Source organism: Nylanderia fulva, unplaced genomic scaffold, assembly GCF_048542155.1.
Source record: "Nylanderia fulva isolate GAGA-0341 unplaced genomic scaffold, ASM4854215v1 Scaffold132, whole genome shotgun sequence".
Classification (NCBI taxonomy): Eukaryota; Metazoa; Arthropoda; class Insecta; order Hymenoptera; family Formicidae; genus Nylanderia; species Nylanderia fulva.
Window position 1 is genome coordinate 76,105 of NW_028189538.1, and position 24,368 is coordinate 100,472.

The 24,368-nt window shown below is 29.0% G+C and overlaps 2 protein-coding genes across 2 annotated transcripts in view; one reads left to right on the forward strand and one right to left on the reverse strand.

Annotated features, from left to right (window-relative positions):
* The window catches only part of LOC114939890 (proteoglycan Cow-like), a 92,531-nt gene that overhangs the window by 10,610 nt on the left and 57,553 nt on the right, over nt 1–24,368 (forward strand). The gene's annotated exons all lie outside the window — the stretch shown is intronic.
* On the reverse strand, nt 7,823–8,542 carry LOC146724433 (KRAB domain-containing protein 2-like). The gene is made up of 2 exons (XM_085479899.1): nt 8,042–8,542; nt 7,823–7,915 (listed from the first exon to the last, which is right to left on the reverse strand). The coding sequence occupies exons 1-2, from the start codon at nt 8,540–8,542 to the stop codon at nt 7,823–7,825; spliced, it is 594 nt and encodes a 197-aa protein (XP_085336025.1).

Consider the following 24,368-nt stretch of genomic DNA (forward strand, 5'->3'; position numbering starts at 1 on the left):
GCAATAGAGATATATGGAAGTAAGTCAGTTGAAATAGATATTCTGACGTATTTTTAGAATACGATAGAAATAGATGCGTCAATTTTTGTACATAGGACATATATGTAATAATGTAAATATTCTGTCTATCGTAAGAGGTGACTAAAAGAACATGACGTAGGGCAGCAGTTATTGGAGTGGCTGTGACCTACGTACTATGTAGAAGGCAACGGAAATAGTTAACAATAAGAATCAACAGTTTATCTGCGAAGCGTATGCTTGTAATATGAATAGGTGTTGTGTAATAAGTAGGGCAGACTAGTGACACAAAAATCTTAAATTTATATTTTTTTAATACTCTTAATACTCTTGAATTATAACTTCTTAAATTAACAAACTTGAATATATTTTTTAGTTAATATGTATTTAATTAGAAAGTATTTAATTAGATTACTTTTATTATTTCTATTATTTCTATATACTATTCTACTATTTAATATGAGAACATTTAAATAAGAAAAATAAATTTTTATTAAATTTCAAATTTATAAATTTAATTAAATAATTATGTCATTATATTATAGATTAATTTTTTGATACATTGCATATTTATAATGTAAAATTATTATTCTATTTTAATGAATAGATTAATTTTTAATTCAGATAAGGTTTGAAATCAGGATACTACACACATGTATGTACACATAATTTTTTTACATGTTTATCTTTTACAAGTGTGATGTCTTTTATAGAGTTAATAAAAGTTTATTTTTTTTTAATTTTTAATTTTTAAAAATGCATTTAATGTATTCAATCAAGCATTAGGCATTAGAGCGTTCACTTATTGCAGCCAAAATCTGAAAAAAATCTTTCTTTTCTAAATTTATCAAAATTAAAAAAAAATTTTAAAGCATTTAAAATAACAATTCTATATGTTCAGCGTTAATTCGATAAGATATTTTGGATATTCTTACTCCAAAGTAATTTTATTAGTAATTTTTTTATTCTGTTGTAGAGAGAATAGAATATGTTTGTAAAAAAAGAATAGTTTTAAATGCTCTTCGAGAGAACTGTTTAACATTTTATGTGATTGCTGCAAGGAAAATTTGTAAATGATTTTTTTAATCTATAAATGACATTTTTATTAAAATTACAAATTTGTCGATCATAGGTATGTAAATGTATTTAATAATAATAATAGAGAAACATTATTCAATAATATTTCTTTTATAACTCGGTTACCGATAATTTTGATAAAAGTGTTTTAAATAAAGAATGGATTATATTAGATATCAGATATTGTGATGAAAAAAAAACTTCAACAACATATGGAAAAAAATTTATATATAAAATACTAATTTTGATACATCAATAATATTGCTGAATATTCCATTTTAACAATTATTCTCTATATGTATACATATGACAAGATTGCATATTTTAATTATGTTAATATATTTTATAAAGTATTTTAACATAATTATTATTTTTATACAGATTTTTATACATATAATTATAATGTCTATTAGAATTAATAACAACTTACATTTTTACATTTTAGATTTTTCAATCTTTACATTTTTATAACTCATATTTTTACATTTTCTTTCTGATGAAACTATTACCTTCTTGTGGTTTTCATTGAGCAACAATATGTTCATTGTTATATATTTTGTTAATACAAAATAAATACAATGATAATAAATGCTCAACAATATTTATATTAAATCTTATGTTATTACAATTATTTTTATAAAGATAAGAAATTAAGACACACATATTGGCCAAGAGTGAATGTTTAAAATATACTTATAGTTATTTATTAATTTAATATTTAATTATTATTAATATTTTTAATCTAATTATTTAATTTATATTTAAAATATATTTTGTGCAACCGGCGCGCGAAAAGTTGCTCTTTACGCACATGATGGGATTTTAGAAAGGGCTCCCTTTCCATGCCGGTCACGCAAAATATCGTAGCCAACATGTGCGGGTCATAAATCGGCCGATCGTGCGGATTGTCTCGGCTTCGCTTCGTGCGCCAAACTTCCGCACTCTCGGTCGATTTACGATCCCCCGCACTTGTTAGTTAATATACTATTAATTTTATATTAATTTTTGCGATGTAAAATTTATTTTGTATGTTTTATAATAAACATCGCATGTTGCATCGCCAACTCACTAGTCCGAGATTTCGAGAATCCCATAGTTATATCTTCTACAATTCGAAAGAGTGAGAGACAGAATATCTGTCTTTTTCTATCGAAGTTAGTTGAAGCTATCGAGCGTACACGGACAAGGTTTCATGCTTTAGGCCCACTGAACTCTATTAATGGAAGAGGCACTATGCGGATCTGTAGGAGAGAGATAGCAATTTCGAGTAATCTGTCTTTCTTGTACAGTCAAATCGAAAACTTACGGGCTTAGCCAAACGAGACTAGAATTCGCTAGAAGTCACCACTGAGCTATATACTATACGATTGTCTCAAAAGACAAAAGGGGGATAATGGCAAACATCCTTAATATTGATAATGTAAGGCTCCTTATATTGAAAATAACTTTGAAATTAGAAAGGCTAAGAGCCGATCGCGGATGTATATGCGATGAAGATCGTGAAATTTTTCACTGCCTTATAGTAATGCACGAGGCACAAAATTTTGCTTAGCACATTGCTAAGACTTATTTAGAAATAATCCCTACTTAAGATATTAATTCCTATATTTTCCTTTTACCCCCTCCTCTTGAAGAGATGTATGCGAGAAAAATATATCGGACTAAAAGTCGCTGAATCGGGAATCGAATCCGAATTTTTCGCTTGCCGGGCGACTGCTCTCTCCACTGGTGAGCTATTCAGTTCCTTACCGAACCAACATATTTTTCTCGCTTATATGTATACTATTGGTAAATACCTATCCTTGCCTGAAAAGATTTTCTGATTAGTCTTTAGCTCGAGTAGTATACTATTACATTAGAAAAAGACAGGACTGATGGCAATTTTCTATCTCCTGTCCCGTTTCTTCTCATTCAAGTGAACACTCCAGTATAGTATTTAGCTCAGTGGAAACCACTGAATTCTAAGAGGGCTTAACTTTTGAGCTAACCTGTCGATCATGTGATTTAGAGCAGTGAGTGCAGGCGCAGACAGATCGAGAAGGATAGACTGCCTTTTCACAATCACTGCCCACTTATGTGTTTTGTATGGTGCCTCTTCCAGTATGTATAGAATTCAGTGTTTAGGCCTATCACATAATACAAAAGTACAAGCAACAGGGAATAAAAAATATCCACTAGTTGAAAAAGGAATATATATTATTTCTTCCTATTGGTGGATATTTTCCTTGTTTCTATGATCTGTATTTTTTTATTATGCGATAAGCCTTAGTGTGCGCTGTCAGCATACTTTCTCCATATGCTATAAGCATGCTGTTGCGTCTGTAATCTGGCATAGCTGATTATGCAGCCTTATATATGTATATACCGTTGCGGATATATTTTATACATATACCGAGTTTACTGCTGCACCTCGTAGTGGCTGAGATTCGCGATTTGCGCGAGTAAGGAATTGCGAATAAGAAAAAAATAATTCACTATTAATAATTTATTATAAAATTTATTATAAAGATTTATATAGTGTAGATTATTTCGACTTTGATATAAGTTAGTAGAGAGGTTTATTCCTGAATAATAAACAATTAATCAGCCGATTCAGTTTTTTTAAGCTTTTTGAGATATTTTATATTAGAATTTAATTAATTTTTAAATCACGTTAAAATATATAAGAAAAATAGCCTGAAAATATGATCTTGACTTTGATATGATGTTAGGGTGATGAATATGATGTTAAGGTGATGAATTTGAGTAATCTTGAAAATATTATATATTAATTAATTATGTATTTAACGAAATATTATTTATTAAAGAAATGTATGTATTAATAAATAAAATTGATGATGCAAACAAGTGTTAAATGTGATAATTTGCATTTTATCGAGCATTTTTATTAGTTGCATATTTGCATATTTAAATCAATAAATGCAGAGAAGCAAAGGGGATTTACTTTACTCACTGCACCTCAACAAAATTTATTTTAGTTTAATCTTTTTTCCATCTTATCTCTATGTAGTACTTTCCTAACACTGATTTCGCATTGCTTCAAGGGGCAATCAATACTACACTTTTTCAAAATGGTATTTTTTAATGTTTTCCATCCTGCTTGAAGCAAATTAAAATTTCATTGCTTTAGGCTGATAAATTCGGTGCCTCCAGCCCTAATGGTATCTGAAATACACTGTTCTGTTGAGAATTTGAATAAAATTTTCAACTATAACATTTGATTTCAGCCAATTTTGTTCTTTGTTTTGGCGATAAATGTGTTTTGGGTCGTCGCATTTTGCGACCCAAAACAATAGGAGCAGTTAGGTTTCTGATTCTATGGAAAACTGTGAGCTGTTGTGGCTGCTTAAGTTCTCTTGCGTCAAGAAGTAATTTATTGTATCATAATTTTTATTAAAGTTTAGAAATGCGAAATAAACTTTTGCTTCTATGTTCTTATATTATTGGCTTAATATGTGTGCAATTGACAACTTTGCTTTTAATAATTTTAAATTGTTTATTGATAATATTCTTAATGTCGATGAGTAAGCGTAATTTTTGACAAGCATAGCTGTTACTTGCATACAGTACAATTGGACTAAAATATTAGATTGTGAAAGCAATTAATACAAAAAGTTAATATCAGAAATGCTACACATTAAACAACAAAAAAACAGCTTGAACCTTATAGACAATATTGATTTATTGGACAAAGCATATTTCCCGATTTTAGACAAAATAAACAAAATATAAATAAATTTCACCTAATTCTAAATAATATATAAAGCTTAAGAGAGAGATTCTGCGTATATTCAGCCTACAAGTCGATAAAGAATAACACTATATGGAGATCGAGGCAAAAAATAAAAATTATAGGTGATTTGCAATTTAACAAATATTAAGTATATTTAATAAAATCCGTATAAATGTTTAATTGTACGCTATTTGTTAACATAGATTGAACATTAATTATTTCCGAGCACCGAAATTAATATGAAGAACAAGGACAAACTAGTATATATTACATTTGTTAATAAGAAAACTATTGCTTTAAGATGAAAATTTTTGATTGTTATTATATGTAATTGTATTGAATTCAGCGATTGAGAAGTGACAAGTAAGTGATGAAACGTCTTGTGCGAATTGTTTGCAATTTTTATATTAAAATACACTAATATTACATTGTCAACCATATTTGCTCGTCTAAAAGCCTTTTCTTTTTGAAGTCCTTGATTGTTCTTTATAAAAATGTAGATTTCCTTTCTATAGTTTTGACATGTGTCGTATACCGCAGGAATCCGTTTTTTTACGCCTACATACTGCCAGACAACATTGTCTAGTAGCTACGTTGTCTGTCCATCAATATATTGATTTTTGCTGTATGTTACGCGTCTGAAAATGGAAACTATGCACGCGCACAATGGAGCAATTCTATTATGTATACGGCTAAGATCTCGGCATTAATCTGTACATCCCCATTGCCTTTTCAAGCACTCAAACTAAAGTTTCACGGTATACTCTTTATTTAATTTGTATATAGCCTAATCTTGTTGCGGAGAAGCAGTCATTCTAAAATTCTTATTAATTATATCAGCCATAGATGATGTACAGATGATCATTGAGAGTGATTTCGTCAAAGACTCTTTATTACAAGAATTTAGACGGAAAAACTATTGGTACGAATGCAATATTAACAATAAGCCTCATTGCTTTTGTAAAAGATCCTATTTCTTATAAGATTTAATTTTTATTAGGCCTTTATTCGAGCAACGAAATTAGAATAAAATAAAATAAAAAAGACAAAATATAAAATGTAACAAATATAAGAGTTTTAACAAGGCTCTGTAATATAAATATAAATTTAACGTATAAGACGGGCAACAAGAGCCAAATCGCGGATGACAATCGCGGATGCGTTATCCTAACGAAACTAAATCATTTTTCGTTAGAATTAAATACCGGTGCACAAGGCACCAAATTTTTACTTGGACACGGCCAAGATTTTAAATATGAAATAATCTCATATTTTGAGATTTAATTTCAATACCCCTTTAACCCCCCTACGGAAAATAAATAAATGAATGCAAGAGAAAAATATAGATCCGAAAATCGCTGAATCGGGAATCGAACCCGAGACCTTTCGCTTGCCGGGCGACTGCTCTTCCAGCTGAGCTATTCAGATCCTTTCGATTCTATACTTTTCTCTGTTATATATATTAATGTTGGTAAACAAACGCATTTTTTAAGCCAGCGTGTATCAAATATAAGAGTTTTAACAAGGCTCTGTAATATAAATATAAATTTAACGGATTTAAAGGATCTGAATAGCTCAGCTGGAAGAGCAGTCGCCAGGCAAGCGAAAGGTCTCGGGTTCGATTCCCGATTCAGCGATTTTCGGATCTATATTTTTCTCTTGCATTCATTTATTTATTTTTCGTAGGGGGGTTAAAGGGGTATTGAAATTAAATCTCAAAATATGAGATTATTTCATATTTAAAATCTTGGCCGTGTCCAAGTAAAAATTTGGTGCCTTGTGCACCGGTATTTAATTCTAACGAAAAATGATTTAGTTTCGTTAGGATAACGCATTGTCATCCGCGATTTGGCTCTTGTTGCCCGTCTTATACGTTAAATTTATATAAAATGTAACATTTATTAGATGCGGAACGTTTCGTACTTTTACTTAAGACTTCTCCAGCCGCAATATACAGACGCAATCGTTTGTCCAAGTTAGAATAAATAAATTTTACAAATTGTCAAAAGGTAAAAACTATTCTGTATGTATACGTGTCAAAATTATTCGGTGTACAATAATAACGATTACTTAACAATAACTATTGAGTTATGTACAGACAATGACACTATTTCTTGTTGGAAGAATAAATATTCATTGGGCAACGAACTGCAGCAGAATCACATACTTATCGGCAAAGTTTAGTTTCAAAATTAAAAACACTAGTGACAATTGTATTACCGGGATGTATCATTATGCCATCTCTTAGTGCTTTAAAATCCTTTTTGGAAGTCAGTATTAGCGGTGGCAGTAGTAACAAGAACTTAACGCATACGAAATTTGCCATTCTATACCTCAGAATCCCGATCTCCTGGAAATGGTATCAAATATCTTGTAGCGCGAACTTTGCAAACAAAAATGATAGACACACACACACACACACACACTTGCTGCTCTCAATATATAGAGATCCATATTATAAAGTTGCTGTATTGTTTGCACACGATAGAATTAGATCAATTTCTAGGTCAATAATGGGTCTGCATTAGCAAGTGTGTAATTCTATACTGGTTCAGATTGATCTGTATTATATATATATATAAATTTTTTTTTGAAGTATTATTTATGAAGTGATCTACCCAAATTTTCAAAGTTTTCCAATCACGCTGAAATTTGCAGAAAATGTAGTTCTATCAAAAGTAAAATTATTCCTGAAGTTGTTTGGCCCACACCATACAGACTCTGTGTTAACAGAGACTTGAATTTTTATCATTTTGGCGGTTACGTCCAACTTCAAACGTTGATAAATTCCAGAAGATTACTCCGATTTTAAAAAATAAGATGTGATTTCGGAAGGTCTTTTTACGTACTTTAATCTTGTAAAATTAATTTTTTTTTCAATAACAATTTATATAAGATTTTCAAAAAACAAAGTAAAAATAAATTTTTTTCTCAAATTTAGACATCTTCGATTTTCTTCAAAAAAATCTTAAAAAAAAGTAGAAATCTTCCTCTTTAAAACACTTCCAAGGTCAAGGACAGGCTTTTAGTTTTCAAGATATAGTCCATTTTAGAACCAATCGTGTCACTCATGATGCAGTTCGGACGCTGTTACAAATACAGAAAGATATCTGGCCAGTTCTATTGCTTGCAGCCAAGCGTAGTAACTTCTCATATATATTATATATATATATATATATATATATATATATATATATAGGTATATATAGGTGCACCAAAAATTGTAAAAATGTCTAAAAGAACATACCCTACTTCTTTAGCCGTTTTGGTTTTTAATGGTCGTAGTTGAACAAATTTAGTTAGATGGTCTTGATACACAAGTAATTTATATTGTTCATCGGCTTGTAACTGCATATCTATAAGATCAACCTGACATCTTGAATTCATTTCATTACTTAAAATTGGTTTGACTACCAAGCCTTTCTTAGGAACATTCTGTTTTTTCTGACAGATTTCACACAAGTTCAAATAAATTACGATAATTTCTCTTGTAATATTTTTATATTTCGTACTTAATTCTTTTTCCATGCGGATTCTGCCGCCATGGCCAATAGCAATATGAGTATTGTGTAATATCTCAAATATTTCTTCAGTTTGAACATAATATTTAATCAAATTGTCTTTTACAGGCATAATTAATTTTTCTATTTCTCCGATAGATATAATGTCAAATCTACGTAAACGTTGATAATCTTCCGGTAACTTTGAAGTCATTTTGGTTTTTGACTCTGTCACTTTTTGTATCATTGTCAAATATGCTGATTTTGTAAAAATTTGAGTGTTTGGACCTTTTGCTGCTATTAACTCGTTTAATCGGTTGTTAAAACGGTCACTTAATGATTTCTCCATAATCGATGTTATTTAAAAAAAAATATATACTATTCTAAAAAATAAAAGCACAATTAAAATATTAAACAAGATGAACTACTTCCCACATAAATTTACAATTCAAAAATTTATGGACTTGTTTCCAATATAAATCAGTAATAAACAAAACAATAGGAACTTACATTATTTTATTAAAATTGTCCGCAATATATTAAACAGTTACAATTTCTCTGAATATCACTGTGTGTAATTATTGAAATTAGAATAAAGACTGATGTCTAAAATCCTGAACTTCAATTTTATAGATTTTCATTACATAAACAAATAACATGACTCTCACGTATCTATATTTTCTTAAATCTATCTATTATGTTTGTGTACATATGGTTAAGGTTATCTGTGTCTGTCTGCAAATTTAGTCCGTTAATCTGTCTCTTTATCACTTTGTCTAACTAGATGATAGCAATATTCCTATTGACCAGTCAATGTAATAAATTATGATAAACAGCATGAAATTTATTATATTGCCCAATTTTATTCTTCATAATGACTAGACATTATGAATAATGTCCGTATTTCTCACATTGTCCATAACGTATATATATATATACACTGTAATAATACTTACGATAGTCAAATGCGAGTGTTAGATTTGGGACTTAGGCATTCCCCTACATAAGCAGAGTTTTGTATATATATATATATATATATATATATATATATATATATATATCATGTTTAGATGGAATTACGCACTTGCTGATGCAGACACATTGTTGACGTAGATCAGTTTGCAATGCTTCAAATTTGATAGGAAATCATGATGTGGTAGGAAGTCGATTCTTATTACAACTGTTTGATCTCTGTTGCCACAAAACTCCACTTATGTAGGGGAATGCCTAAGTCCCAAGTCTAACACTCGCATTTGACTATCGTAAGTATTATTACAGTATTGTTTGCAATAAATAGTTTATAATTTATTGGACGAAAGGTCTATGAAAGTCATACACCTATTAATAACAGAGATGTTGGCTCTTGTATCAATAAGATAGATAGTACTGTCCTTTTTGTCATTAAGCGATTCTAGTGATTCCGTCTGTGACCGTTTATAATTGTTACGGTTGCTTTAGATTTCCAATGGTTTCTCTTTGTCCCATGTTCAAGGTATATCACCTTATGAACAAATTTATGATGATAGCAGTACTTCTTGCTGCTACTGTTAGATTTGCTTTGATAACGCTTTCTGAAAGTTGCTTTTTAGCGAGATCAGTTTTGCGAATGACATTAGTGTCTTAACTTTTTAGAAGATTTTTGATTTATTTCTTGAGTTTCATTATTTCATTAAATCCGTTAGCTGCGGTTTGTTAGCGACATATATATCGATTTTGCCATTTCTATGATTTTGTTAGCTTGTGTCGTTAATTCATTTAAACCAAGAACTTCATTTATTGCTAAAATTACGTGTATGTTCTTGCAATTGTTCTATAAACTTTGCGCGCTATATTTTGTCTACCTGCTTATAGATTACGTGAATATTGCAAAAAACACTGACAGCTCATGTGTACCAACTAATCTTCTTATTTGCGTAACACTTGACCCTTAATAAGGCTGATACAAGGCATTCTTTTAATTTTGACAATTTCTAAAAAAGTTGGCAATTAATGGTGAAATGTTCTAGTCGAAATGTACTATCCCATATCGATATCGCAATTTATCCTAATACGATTAATAGCAAAAGTGGCTTTGACTTGAGGTAAGAGATGCTTAGCAAAGATAAAGAGTTGTATAATATTTTGAATGGAGAAAGAAAAGGGCTGTTGTTTTTTTTGGGCTTTATCGTAAAAAATAGCTTATGTTTTTAAAACTTTATAACAATTTGAATCTGCTATATTTGCAATTTTGAATTCAAAATCATAATGTACGACCTCAAAAATCGCTAGATTTCGCCCCAATTAGTCTAAGACTTCGAAATATGTATATTTATGATGTATTATGTGTCACTATCGCTAAATGATTAACTGAATTTATTTCTTCGAAATGTAAAATCGTACAATAGATAGCAGACTTTGAAATTAGAATATGATTAGAACATTTATTATTAAACAAATAAACAACTGTTTCGTAGTAGCTTCGTAGTACTTAATATGATCGCGAAATCTTTGCATAATAAGAATATAAACTTTCTTTTTCAGTTAATTGCATTTTAAATTTAAAGAAAAATAAATACTAGCGTAAAAATCAATAAAATATTTGAATCTTTAATCGAAAAGAAAAAGATTAAAATTTTTTCTACTTATAATAAACAAATAATTTTTTGATTGTGGGTAATACATAAATTTTTATGGTTATCTTGCGATAATTATAGGCAACGTGTTGTGAACAAACCATACACATGTATGCAGTCGAAAGCATTTTAATCATTTACTAATGCTGGTGATATTATAACTTTAAAGCTTCATAATTCCGAACATACTTAATGACAAAATTATATTATAGTGTTTTAAAAAGCTTTCAAAGTAAGCTGCTAAACATAATAAATATAATAAATAAAAATCTTTCCTCAATGGTAAAAGTCGACCAAACTGGCAATCATTTATTATAAACAATTAGTTAAAATACAATGTTTCGGCTGTCATTGCGGCCCTTTTCACAAGTAAATCTATAAAAAGTTACATAAAAATAATTATAATTTTAATACATTTCATCGCGATAAATAATTATAAATTCATATACAAAAATATGTTACATACCAAACGTAAATGCATAATAAATTAATACAGTAAATCAAATTCACTGCATACCACCGACAATATTCACCATTGTTTTAATGAACAATGTAGACTTGGCAGAAGTAAGCAAGAAATAAATAGATGTTAACAGTTAGCAAGAATCTTAGTCACTACGCGTTAAGAAAATTGAGACAAACTAATGTGTCTTTTGCAATCTAAAACCTCATAACAAAGTCAAATAAATAAATAAATAGGTAAACATAAAAATAATTTAAATAGCGTCAAGAACACGATCATAAATCCCACTAAAATTCTTCGTATCTTTCTGTAAATTAATGCCTTTATTTTGTTTTTTTATATAAAACATTTCTGCAATTTCTCTTTTTCTTGTTTGTTTTTCTTGATGCAAGATCATCGGAGAATCCCAACAGAACTCATGATCGTTGCAAGTTTGATGCAAACTAACGACTGAATGCAATGTAGTGTCTTTTTTGATATTATTTCTATGTTTTTTGATGCGCGTTTCTAATGTCTTTTTGTCTGTCCAATATACGTAGAATCACAATTCGCACATTCAATTTTATACACGACATCGGTTCTTTTTACGTTGTCTATCCTTTCCTCTTTTTATCAGTGTGTCTAATTTTTTTGGAACGGTATATAATACATCAATTCCATTTTTATTAATGCAACGCGTAATATTTTTGCTCAAATCTCTAATGTAAGGAAACACCATACAAGTTCGCGCATCAAATTTATTTCGGTTGAATTAGCTAAGATTACCGCCAAAAAAGTGAAGTCACGTCCAACGAAATTATAATCTGACTATCGTCAATGTTTTTATCTTTAATAATTTCCACAAAGGACCAACTATCTTTGATATGAGATCGAGGTTTCTTGACTGCATTTTGCAGCATCTCACTCAAAAAAGTTGCAATGTTATAAACAGGACTTCCTACCGTTGAAATTATGATACGGAGAAGGTAACCTGCTTTATGGATCTTTGGTAAGCCATAGCTCCGACACAAATTACCATTCGTACACCTCAAATGTTTGTATGTGGTCTCATTTATGAGTTTATTGTCTAACCAAGATTTTAACAAAAAAGTAATTTTTGCGTTCAGTGCATTTAATGGGGTCTTATTAAGTAATCTATAAGTGGAAACGTCTTTCATTAAATTATTCATTTTCTCCACATAGTCTGTCCGACTCATCAACACCGTAACCTGGCCCTTATCTGCTTTGGTTACAAAAATATTTTTGTTTAATTTCAAAAATTTTGAGCATTCAGAATACCTATCAAAAATGTATTTGTCCATGTAACACACATGTTTTTGTCTACTCAAAAACTTGTGTACCGAGCACGCTATCGACAATCTCACATTATTAAGGTTATCCTTGGAAAACTTTCGATGATTGACTTCAAAATTTTTTATATTTTCCAATGCGGAGATTTTCCTATTGTTTTTATCATTTCTACATATGGGCACACCAAACTTATCACCTAAACTTAAAAAATTCATCAATGAATCAGGAACGTGACAATTACTGATATTCACAATCCATTTACTATAATTTATTTTTCTCAATGGATTCCGAACCCCATAATACTTTCGACTGATATATTCAAATTTGTTTTTTAGACGCAACTTCTCACTCTTATTATGTTTATGGAGGATATGTCTATTATGATTAAAAAAGCCGACGAGACAAACTCAGACGGTAAATTCTCAAACAGTTGTTTCTCGGTATAATTCAAATTGACACGCAAGACACGTAATTTACAATTAATATTATATCATTTATCTCTAAGTTTAATAAAGTAACTTTGCTACGATGCTGAAGATGTAGAAATATAATAAAAACTATAATAAAAAATGTTTTCATTTAAAATCTTGAAGTTGACTTTGAATGCAGCTTATCAAGATTGGTGGATAGTTCAGTTGGAAGAGTATTCACCCGGCAAGCGGAAGTTCTCGAGTTTGATTCCCGATTTAGCCAACTTTTGGACCAATATTTTTCTCGCATATTTCTTTACAGAGGAAGTTAAAAGAGGAACAAGGGGAATTTTTGAGATCTTAACCATAGGATACAAATTCTTAGATTTCTTAATTTTCTTACTTAATTTCGTAATAACATCGCGTTTGGCTCTATGACCGAGAAGGAGGAGGTGTATATCGTGTCTTATCAAGATTATTCTAAAGTCAGATAATGTCCAAATGCTAATATATTTTTTAAATCCTAAAAAATTTATTTAAAACAATTTTTGCTCAAATTCGTGTCTTTCGAAATATTTAATCATTTCAGAACTTTTGACACTCACTGCATATTAATTATTAGTTCCAATAGAATTGAACAATTGATATCACCATTAATATTCATCAAAAGATCAGTATGAGATATCGATTAATTTTTTAAACAATGCAAGTTAATAACTTACAATAAATGTGAATAAACATGATCATATCAACCTAGGGATTTATTGCATATGTATATTACATACATAGAAAATCCTAGTTTGAAAAATAACAGTCTCAATGCTGCAAATATTCTATTTGTAAAATTTATTTAAAATGATAAAGAGATTACATAAAATATATTACGTTTAAAAGTGAGATCATACTACGTATATGGCAAGCGAAGCGTAGCCGAATTTGAGAGAAGCTAGCACTTAAAAATACATATATACATATACACATCAACATAAATTCAAGAGATTTTAGAGCATAGTTAATAATGCTTTTACCAACTCAGGAAACTTTAAATTTACACATAAGAATCATATTAATTTGCGTTAATTATGCTATATGAATAATTACATAATAGTATTATATATTTTTATTCAACGTTATTTTTTGATATGCTATATTTGAAAAGATTGCAATTTACACAAAAATATATATGTATTAATGGAAAATACATAACACTCAACTATATTTAGATAAAGATTATTATTCTATAGCTAATGCACCAAAATCAAATTGAATTACAATAATATGAGAGATTAAAATCTGACAAACATAAATACTATTATTTTGTCTTTGATATATGAAACATTAACATATTTAAAATTAAATAGATCATTTATAGAAGGAATGAACAGGATCTAGATAAGACATGAAATTTATATGCTATGCTATCATATATTCATACTATCTAAGTCCTCCATCCTAATTTCTAAGTCCTAACTACACAAGAGAGAATGTTACCCTTTGAGAATGTAACAATATCTCTGAAATTAATTATTTCAAGTTTATACAAAATGTTAATGGCTCAAAATATCAAAAACCTCAGAAAAATTTCTTGAAATAACGTCATCCATGATGTAAAACGAAAAGTGTTACATTCCCGAGATGCGCAGAGAGATCAAAAATAGTGGCAGACTTTTGAACAATCAAATGCTTGCCTGTAATGCAAAAGTAACATGGCGCCTTCTACATAACATTACGTGCAAGTTTGATTGGCTGCTCCAAATTTGGCCGCCGTCATCATGCGCAATGTAATACCTTCCTTTTTACATCATGATCTTATCTTGAATTTTTTGTTTTTCACTCTTTTTTCTTTTTGTTCCTTTTATCTCTTTTTTATCTTTTTCTATCGTTTCTTCTGCTTAAAGTGAGGAAAATATTGGCGCCAGGAGAGAAGGAATGGGCTAAGAGACGAACTGGAAGCGGGCGTAATCAGGATGACACTGCTAGATAGTAAAATATTGGCCAGGCTGGCGGACGCCAATAAACGAATTTTTCATCGAACGTTTTCGCTTTGATGGCAACTGACGACAATAAAGCGACACTACTACTATCGCTTCGGTTTACATTAGGTCTCCACATTTTGCTTCCTCTTTTTTCTTCTCTCTCTCTCTCTCCATCTTTTTCTTTTCTTTTTTCTAGTTCTTTTTCCCCACTCGGTCAAGTCTTCAAATTTTTTTCTCTTGTTCGCATTCCATATTTCTTAATTGCTATCTGAATCCCAGCGAATCTGATCGATGATACGTGTTTCAGTTTTTCTTTGCTATTATTATTCTATATCAGTGTATTTTTCTATTGCTTCTTTTAAGAGTGATTTTATTTTAATGGATTGAATTTAATAGATGTGAGTAGATAAATGCGTTTTTTCGGTCTCTATTTAGAAAAAAATTATTTTAAGAATTTTTAATTTTTTTGTAAACTAATAAACACACATCTTTTGATCATCATACATTTTATTATTTGCTCGTTAAGTAGGCCTTATTATACCCTTTTTATTATGTTTTGCAATACACGAGCTAAGAAAATATCTCCTAATTTATTATTACGATTTAGATTACGCAGGCCTTATAATGCGTCGAAGTAATTTTAACAAAGAATACTACTCATACAACTATAATTTTACTTTTGTATTCCAAACGTGTAATTTTTTTGTAAACTAATAAACCACACATCTTTTGATCATCATACATCTTATTATTTGCTTGTTAAGTGGGCCTTATTATACACTTTTTATTATATTTGCTTTGCAATACATGAGCTAAGAAAATATCCCTTAATTTATTATTACGATTTTTAATTTTTGTCACAAAGATGAAAATCTTTAAAAAAATTGTAGACGACCAAACTGAGCAAAAAATATATTAATTTATTAGATCTTTCTTATTACGTTTCGACCTTTGGTTCAGGTCCTTATTAAATGAACAAACGTTAAATGTTAAAATGCAAGATTTTTTGATGCCATTATAATAAAATATGTATGATAGTCATCACTATAAAATTGAATATGTGTGAAAACACGTGTCTCACACACGTGTGTCTACTGAGACGTTTAGCTAACAACAGTTTTTTGCCGAGTTTGGTCGTCTACAATTTTTTCAAAGATTTTCATCCTTGTGATTATATTTACTGGAGCTTTCATGAAATTTTCTTCTTTTCTTATTTAATTTTTGTATTTAGAAAGTAGAAACTATGTGCTTTATTACTTAATTACTTATTTTTAATTAATTATTAATTAAATTAATATTAATTATGTAAATATTTTTATAAAAAATCAATGAAATTATGTTTTTCGACTCCTCAAAGTTAATTAGTTTGATAATTTTTTGCTGCGGTTTCCTCCATTTTTCACTACAATAATGCATATTTCTTAAAGTTAATGATAAATTATTTTGAGTTTTATATATGTTAATAAGTCAATAGTAAGCTAACATTTAAATGTAATTTTAAATTGGTTCACCATTATATAACTTTTACATGTAAACGATTTTTTGTAAAATGATCTTTTTTAATTTAGCTAATTTTTTACTTATAACAACTAATTACACATTTTTATTAAATTTCTAATCCAGATTTAAAGGCCAGATTTAACAGTGCTTTCTTTCGTGTTTTCTAATCCCAGGAAATGTGCTTTTTTATTCGTATAAAATGTATATGATTTATATAAAGCATTGTGATGAGGTTGATAGTTCGTCTGCAGTTTGAGATGTCATATCGAGATAAAAATACGTAAGAAAAACTGTTATTTTACATTTTTCATATAAAATCGAGATTCCCTGGCATGTATTATGCAGTTGCAGAAGCATTTTATATTCTGACAAATTAATGCAGAGAAATCCTAGAAGTACGAAAATATACGACTGTGTCGATAAAACAGATAATCGTGAAGGATCCCCTTAATAATTATAAATAAAGAAGAATTACATACAAATTTTAATCTGTACGATTTTAATTTCCGGATATTGATGTTTTGTATATATAAAATTTTGATATGAAGTTCTTGCCATTGCTTAATCTTACTCTTGGTATTTATGCCGTTTAAAGATAAAAACTGATTTTTTGATAGTAATTTTTGAGTTGTTTATATTTGGAGCAGGACTAGAATCAGACAATATTTTAAAGCTAAAATAGATTAGGACAGAGTTTTTCTATCTTGATTTTATAAGATATTTTTGTAGGATACTTTATTTTTGTACAATATTTTGTTTTTGTTAGTTGATATTTTTTAAAATATAACATACAATACACACACACATAGCTTAAATCTCTTGATTGTTCCCAAAAATAACGTAAAAAAATATTCAGTTCTGGTATATTAATTTTTTGATTTTATATAATTATTTAATAGGGAGAGTATTAATTTTATTTCAAGCATCTCCCCTAATAGTCCCGTAATCTTATTTACAAAATTCCTGCTAAATATAACATTAAAGCATTAAAATCTAGACTAGTGTTACTAAATAAGCATAAATGACAAAAACAAAATAGCACAATTTGGGCATATATTAAAGATTAATATTATTTTAGAAAATACATAATTAAGTAAAATAAATAAAATAAGAATAAAATAATAAAAATAAAATAAAATAAAATTTTAAATAAAAAATAAAATTTTAAATAAAATAATATGTAACAAAGAAAAAATACATAACAAAATGCGATTTTAAGAAAGTCTTACATTGTATATGAACAATAACGATTGTATTCTTATGTTCAGACCAGCAGAATTAGGTCGAAGAAAAGGGGGTAACAAATATCGCGAAATCAGACGCTTTTTGAGACGTACGATTTGGGTCAAACAAACTGTCAATTAAAAAATAGGTCAACAGTCGGAAAAGTCGATCTTATGCTGTTTATTTCAAACATTTGCTTAGTCGTTCCTTTTGATAAGAGAATTTAATTTTTTTATGTAGCACAAAACTAAAAATACAATCTTTAGCTAACGGGGAGAGGGGGGGGGGGTGGGTTAATGAACAAGTATTAATTTAATCATAAAGTTTACGTTTATTTGTTGAATTCAAAGAAATCTTTTAAATTTACATAATTAATATTTGATAAATAAATGATATTCATTAAAATAACTAAATAATCTATTATCTAATTTCTGTGAGTACGTATGTGTGTGTTCATATCACAATAGTACGGAGAACGTCAATTAGAATTAAGGAGAGTAAAGTATAACAAGATAATTAATAAGTCTTGATTAGATTTTTATAATTTTTGATTATAATAAAAATAATTAAGAGTTGTATAATTATTAGAGTTGCATAAAAGTGTATCATGTATATAGAAAGATATGTGACTAAAACTACAAGAACTTGATATCTATTGTTGATAAAAGGGGAGAAAGATAGGACAGAAGACATATAAGATCTATAGAGATAAACAAGGGAAATAAAAGATCGAAGGAATATTATTTGCGGCAAACGAGGAAAATTATTCAGAGTCTATGAAGTAATTTAAAAAGAATTCAGGCTAAAGCTAAAAATTTAGAAGATAAATCTGAGGAGCCATCTGTGATTAATGTGGTAGGGAGAGAAAAAAAGACGGAGAATCATTAACACGAAAGTGAGGGGAAGACGGAAAGAATTATCGTGAAGAAGAAAAAAAAAGGAAATACTTAGAGAGTTATTAGAAAGATGTTTATAATAAGGGGTAAAGAATGAAGGACTTCTCAGAACTATATTGTTATATTAAGATTAATAGGTGAATAAAAGGATGAGAAAATGGTGAATTAAAAGGTAATATATTTTTACTGTATATATTGTGGACATTGTGGTAATAGCAATTTTAATTAATTTAAAAGATTTTATTATTTTATTAGGTCATCTTTATCTATTAATAATTATAATATTAAATTTAACAATATTATATAAGATATAGATTTAAAAAAAATTTAAGTAGTTTAAAAAAAATTTTTAAGTGTGGAATTAAAGATATAAAAAATGAATAAATAATCTTAAATAATTTTAATTAATTTATATATTTATTTATTTTCATATTTAAATTATTTTTGAATTTTTTATTGATAAGATTTATTATAAGATATATAATTATAAGATTAATGATAGAATAAATAGATATAAATACGAAAGCCTTTTTCCGTTAGTTTAGCCACCTTCAAATTTATATTCAGCGACAACGATTTGTATCCAACTAGATGATGGAATTAGGAATAACACATCCACAAACTAGATTTAACAAGTTACACATTACCTATATGCTAAATAGTTGTGACCATATAAGTTGTCTTCTTCCTTCATGAGTTTATAAACATAGTTGTCATATCTAACAGGAGAAACTTACTGAACAAGATGCGGATAATCCATCTGATTTATATATAGAGAATAATACGTATCTCTAGTCTGATATTATACAGTTCTCGTAAGTGTCGGTTCAGTAGTTGTTTGAAGATTTCCCTTATTCTTGTAGAGGGTCTAATGCTTAAGCATTGTAAGCTTCTATATAAATCACCCTTGCAGTGCTCTTATTTGTTCGGATATTCCTCTCATTCTACTTAATTTTATGTTGTTTTTTAGACTACGCGCTGAATTTTATTAAAAAATGTAATTTAAAAAAATTTGATTTTTTAAAAGTACTATAATTTCTATGATTTTATGGATTTATGATTTTCGAATATTTATATCTTAAAAATGATATTCCTGAATTAATGCAACTCGCCTACTAAATTTCGCTTGATTTATTTCTAACTTTTCATAATTTTCCTAATGTTAAGATTAGGGAAAGAAAAGAATCTTGAAGTTCATAGGACATAATAGTATATGTATATGCTGTTGTGTACATTGTACATATATGTACGTACTATTATTATACATATGTATATCATCCATTATAGCTATCTATCATTGCACCTATCTATTATTGCAACATTATCGATTTATCAGCATGACTGATGAAAATAATTTGTAGTAGAGAAATTCAAAAAGTATATAGACATTCATGATTTTCAGGTGGTTGGCTTACAATTAAAGCACTAACTATTGCATTAATCATTCTTCAAAATATATTTGTTGTTTAGCTATCTTTTACTGTAATTTTAAGTCAATTTAAAAGTTAATGAGTATTCCGTTGTCTGATTACATCAAGGAAGAAATGTGAACAGTACTTATATATATATATATATATATATATATATATATATATATATATATATTATAACAGTACATATATATATATATATATATATATATGTTTTCTTTACTTAGAGGGATTGAAACCTGTAGAGATTATTCGTAGACTATAACAGGAAAACTGTTGTTTAAATTAAAGCAAGATCTATAAATGTATAAATTGTTTTAAAAACTATCAGATTTTTCTCTACGATGAAGAGTGCAGGTAAACTTTCCACTTCAAAGATATGCTTCAGCAATATTAAAGCAGTTGATCAAATAATTCATGATGATCGGCAAGTCAAAATTTATAAAATTGCAAGTGAGTTGAATATTAGCTACCGTTTTTTACTCATCATTTATAATCTATACTAATATATAAAGAGGTAAAGATTGTTTGTTCCATTGTTTGGGGTAATCTCAGAAACTACTCAACCGATTTGGAAAAATCTTTTACGGGTGGATAGTTTAGATTTTCTTGAGTAACATAGGCTATATGCAATTATCTTGCAACTTCTAAAAATGTGCGTACAAAATACGTTCTTTACGCTTTATATTTTTTCCAATAATTTTATAATTTAACGTTGTAGCGTAAATAATTTATACTATATTTATATAAATGTACTGGTGAAGATTTTATCAAAATCGGTCGTGTAGTTTTTACGTTAAATTATTAAATTACTAGATATTGCGCGCAAACACGAATTTTTTCTTAGCATACTGCTAAGATTTATTTCAGGAAATGTATCTCAATCCGAAATTACTAAATTCGCTTATTTCCCTTTGACCTTCCTGTAGAAAAAAGGCGAGAAAAATATTGGTCCAAATATCGTTGAATCGAAAACTAAACCCGAGTTTTTCGAATTTATATTCGAATTAGTATTTGCTTATCCTCATAAATCCGCAATTATATATATATATATATATATATATATATATATATATATATCAAGCGCGCGAGAAATAAGCGCCAGCTAGTTATCCATAAATCATTAAATTTTTGAAAAATGTCTGTGCTTGTAGAGTTCCACATGAACTGACAGGCTTGCAGAAATAGAATTGTTTGAAAATTTCGAAGAAAAGAAACATTTGGAATATTAGAGGATGAAATAGACATGTTTCTGATAAGTATAATAAGTATAATAACGATATGAACAAAACATTGGATCCATTGTTTCGGATTAAAGAGTAAGCGGCTGAGTTTAATGTAGTGTAAGAATGGCTGCGCACATGAGATCAAAAAGTTTCTTTCAGGACGGAATTTAAAAGCTTATTAAAAGGTAAATTAAGATATCGTAAGACGTCATGACGCTAAGTAAGTAGAAATCAATTTTATATATTCAATATTTTAAATATTACGTCATATTATTTTATTTACGATCCCTCGCTTCTATACGCATAGAAGCGGGGAGGTTTAAGTAGAAAAATAACTTACATTTTATGTTTGTAAGTACAATTATAACTTTTAATTTTTTAAATATTCCTTTACGTTTTAATTTTGCCTAATATAAAACACATTTACGTAAACAAAATAATATGACGTAATATTTAAAATATTGAATGTATAAAATTGATTTCTACTTACTTAACTTCATGACGTCTTACGATATCTTATTTGGTTAGCTTTGGGTATTTCTGAGACATCGATTATTTTAAATATTCATTTTTTAAAATGTTTTAATTAATTATAAAATTCAAGTTTTTTTAGCAGAAAAAATAAAATACAATACATTTTTTATGTAAACTTAAATTATAGTGTTTTTTTTAAAATCAATTTTTTTTTTAAATCCAATTATGTAGCTTACGGAATTATAAATTTTGGAGTATCAATTTTTCTATAACTTTTTATTATAGATTAATTTACTATAGATCAATTTTTCTATAACTTTGTACTATAGATTGTTAGTACACGCTGAAAATATTGAAAATTTATTTTTACTTTTTTAAAAGTAGTTTAGATAAAAATGATTAAAAGTATTTTCTAATGGATAATAAGTAAGTAGTTGTCGATAATTACTTTGAGAGTTATTCTTAAATGAATGCTAACATTGATAGATGTTAAAATAACAAAACAACCAATTGTTTTTATAATTTTAATGATAAGTTATTATAAAAAAATTTTTGAATTAGTGTATTTAATTTCAGGAACGTACATAAATATATTTAATGGCTTTTATGGTTCGAAATTAGTTTATTAAAATATCAGAAATTAGTTAAAATTTAGTTATTATTTATTTTAATCATAATTCTTATGTATATTCCTTATATGAAAAATTTGGTAATAATTATTTGGTAATTAATTAAAACTTTTGCGATGTTATCTTGGTATTGAATTAGTTTTAATAATGCTCATAAATGCGGCGCATTAGTCGCCGGAAAAATTGCTCTCGTTGGAACTCATAATCATTATGCTACTACATATACATATATGTATAATTATAAGTTTCAGCGTGTTCATTATATCGCGTCAGACGAATTTCTAAGCATTATGCGGGTGTAGTCAATTTGTTTGAAATTGCATTGTTATAACACATTTGAGCGCATTGTTTTATAAATGTATTCATATCTAAAAAGAATGTATGTAATTTGCAATATTTTTTTAAATAAAGCAATTGTGTTTTCTTTACATCAATTGATTGATATCATTATTCCGCGCAAAGTAGTAAAGTATAAAAACTGAATATTTTATAAAATATTTTACATTTTATGTCAAAAAATTGTTAACTTCAAATCTTTATAACTCAAAAAGTACTTAATGAAAAAATGTTTTATTATAATGTTTTGGAAAACTCTTGAGATAAGCTACCAAAGTATGCAATAAAAAATAGGAAATTTTATTTAAAAAAGTTGTAGTGGCGATGAGATATACGAATCGTGCACAACTTATACGTATGCGAACCCAATCATAATAAACAAAGCGTTATAATATACACGTACGGATTCTCCGTCGTGCGGGCGGTCAACGGCATTATACAAATACGTCACGAGAGTATCAATATGTATATCGGCTCGGCGGCGCGATCAAGTAAACGATGCGATCCGCGGTACATCTAAGGATGCCGAAACAGCCGGACGGGGCCAACGTAATTGGCCGAAGACAAACCAATAGTTTTAAACATGCGGTCAGGCGGGCTGATGAGGCGTCATTAGAATAAGCAAGAGAAGGGATAGCGGACCCTAGAAGAAAGGGAACGATTGTCTGTGCGGACAGTTCTGTTCTGATTTTAGCGTACTAAGCTACGAGTAGCTAACGATTAGTCATATCGAAATATAAAAGCGCAGTATACACGGAATTGTAGTTCGTGAATTAAGTAATAATAAAGACAATACAAAACATATACGAAATCACGGTGTAATTGAATCGGAATACATCAACCACATAACATTTGGTGCCTCCTGTGAGGTCAAGGGCCTCCACAAGCAGAGGGAGAGAGGAGATCGGCTCGAACACGGGTGCCAGGAAGAGGAGATACGCAAGTTACGTACACAGCAGAATATTACGCAAGTGAATCGTTCGGATAGTGCCACGATGGCTGATAGGGTAAAGCTATTAGTGCAGAAACGTACGTCGTTAAAAACACAGATTACGTCGTTATCTAACTTAATCGATAAAAATAAAATTAACGCCACGACGTTAAAACTTCGGTACACACGTGTAAATCAGTTGTATCAGGCGTTCAAAGAGTTCAATGACGAGTTGATTGTGTTAGATCCTAATGCCGCGCATAATAGTGAGTTCGAGAACGTGCAAGAACGATATTATGTTTTAGCGAGTAGAATCGAAACGATGATAAACAGTGAAGGAACATCCCGCGAGAGTACGGGCACGCCCGACGATACATCACGTTCGAACAGTAATTAAGAAGCGACACATAAAGTTACCCGAGGCGCCGTTGCCGAAATTTGATGGAAAGTACGAAAATTGGTTATCATTCAAAAACGCGTTCAACGATATGATCGGGATGCAGTCAGATTTGTCGGACATAGACAAACTTCATTATTTAAAGGCCGCACTCGTCGGTGACGCCGTGAATAAAACGAATATTCTTGCCGTCGATGAGGTAAATTACATAAACGCATGGGAGTTATTAAAGTGGTCGTATGAAGT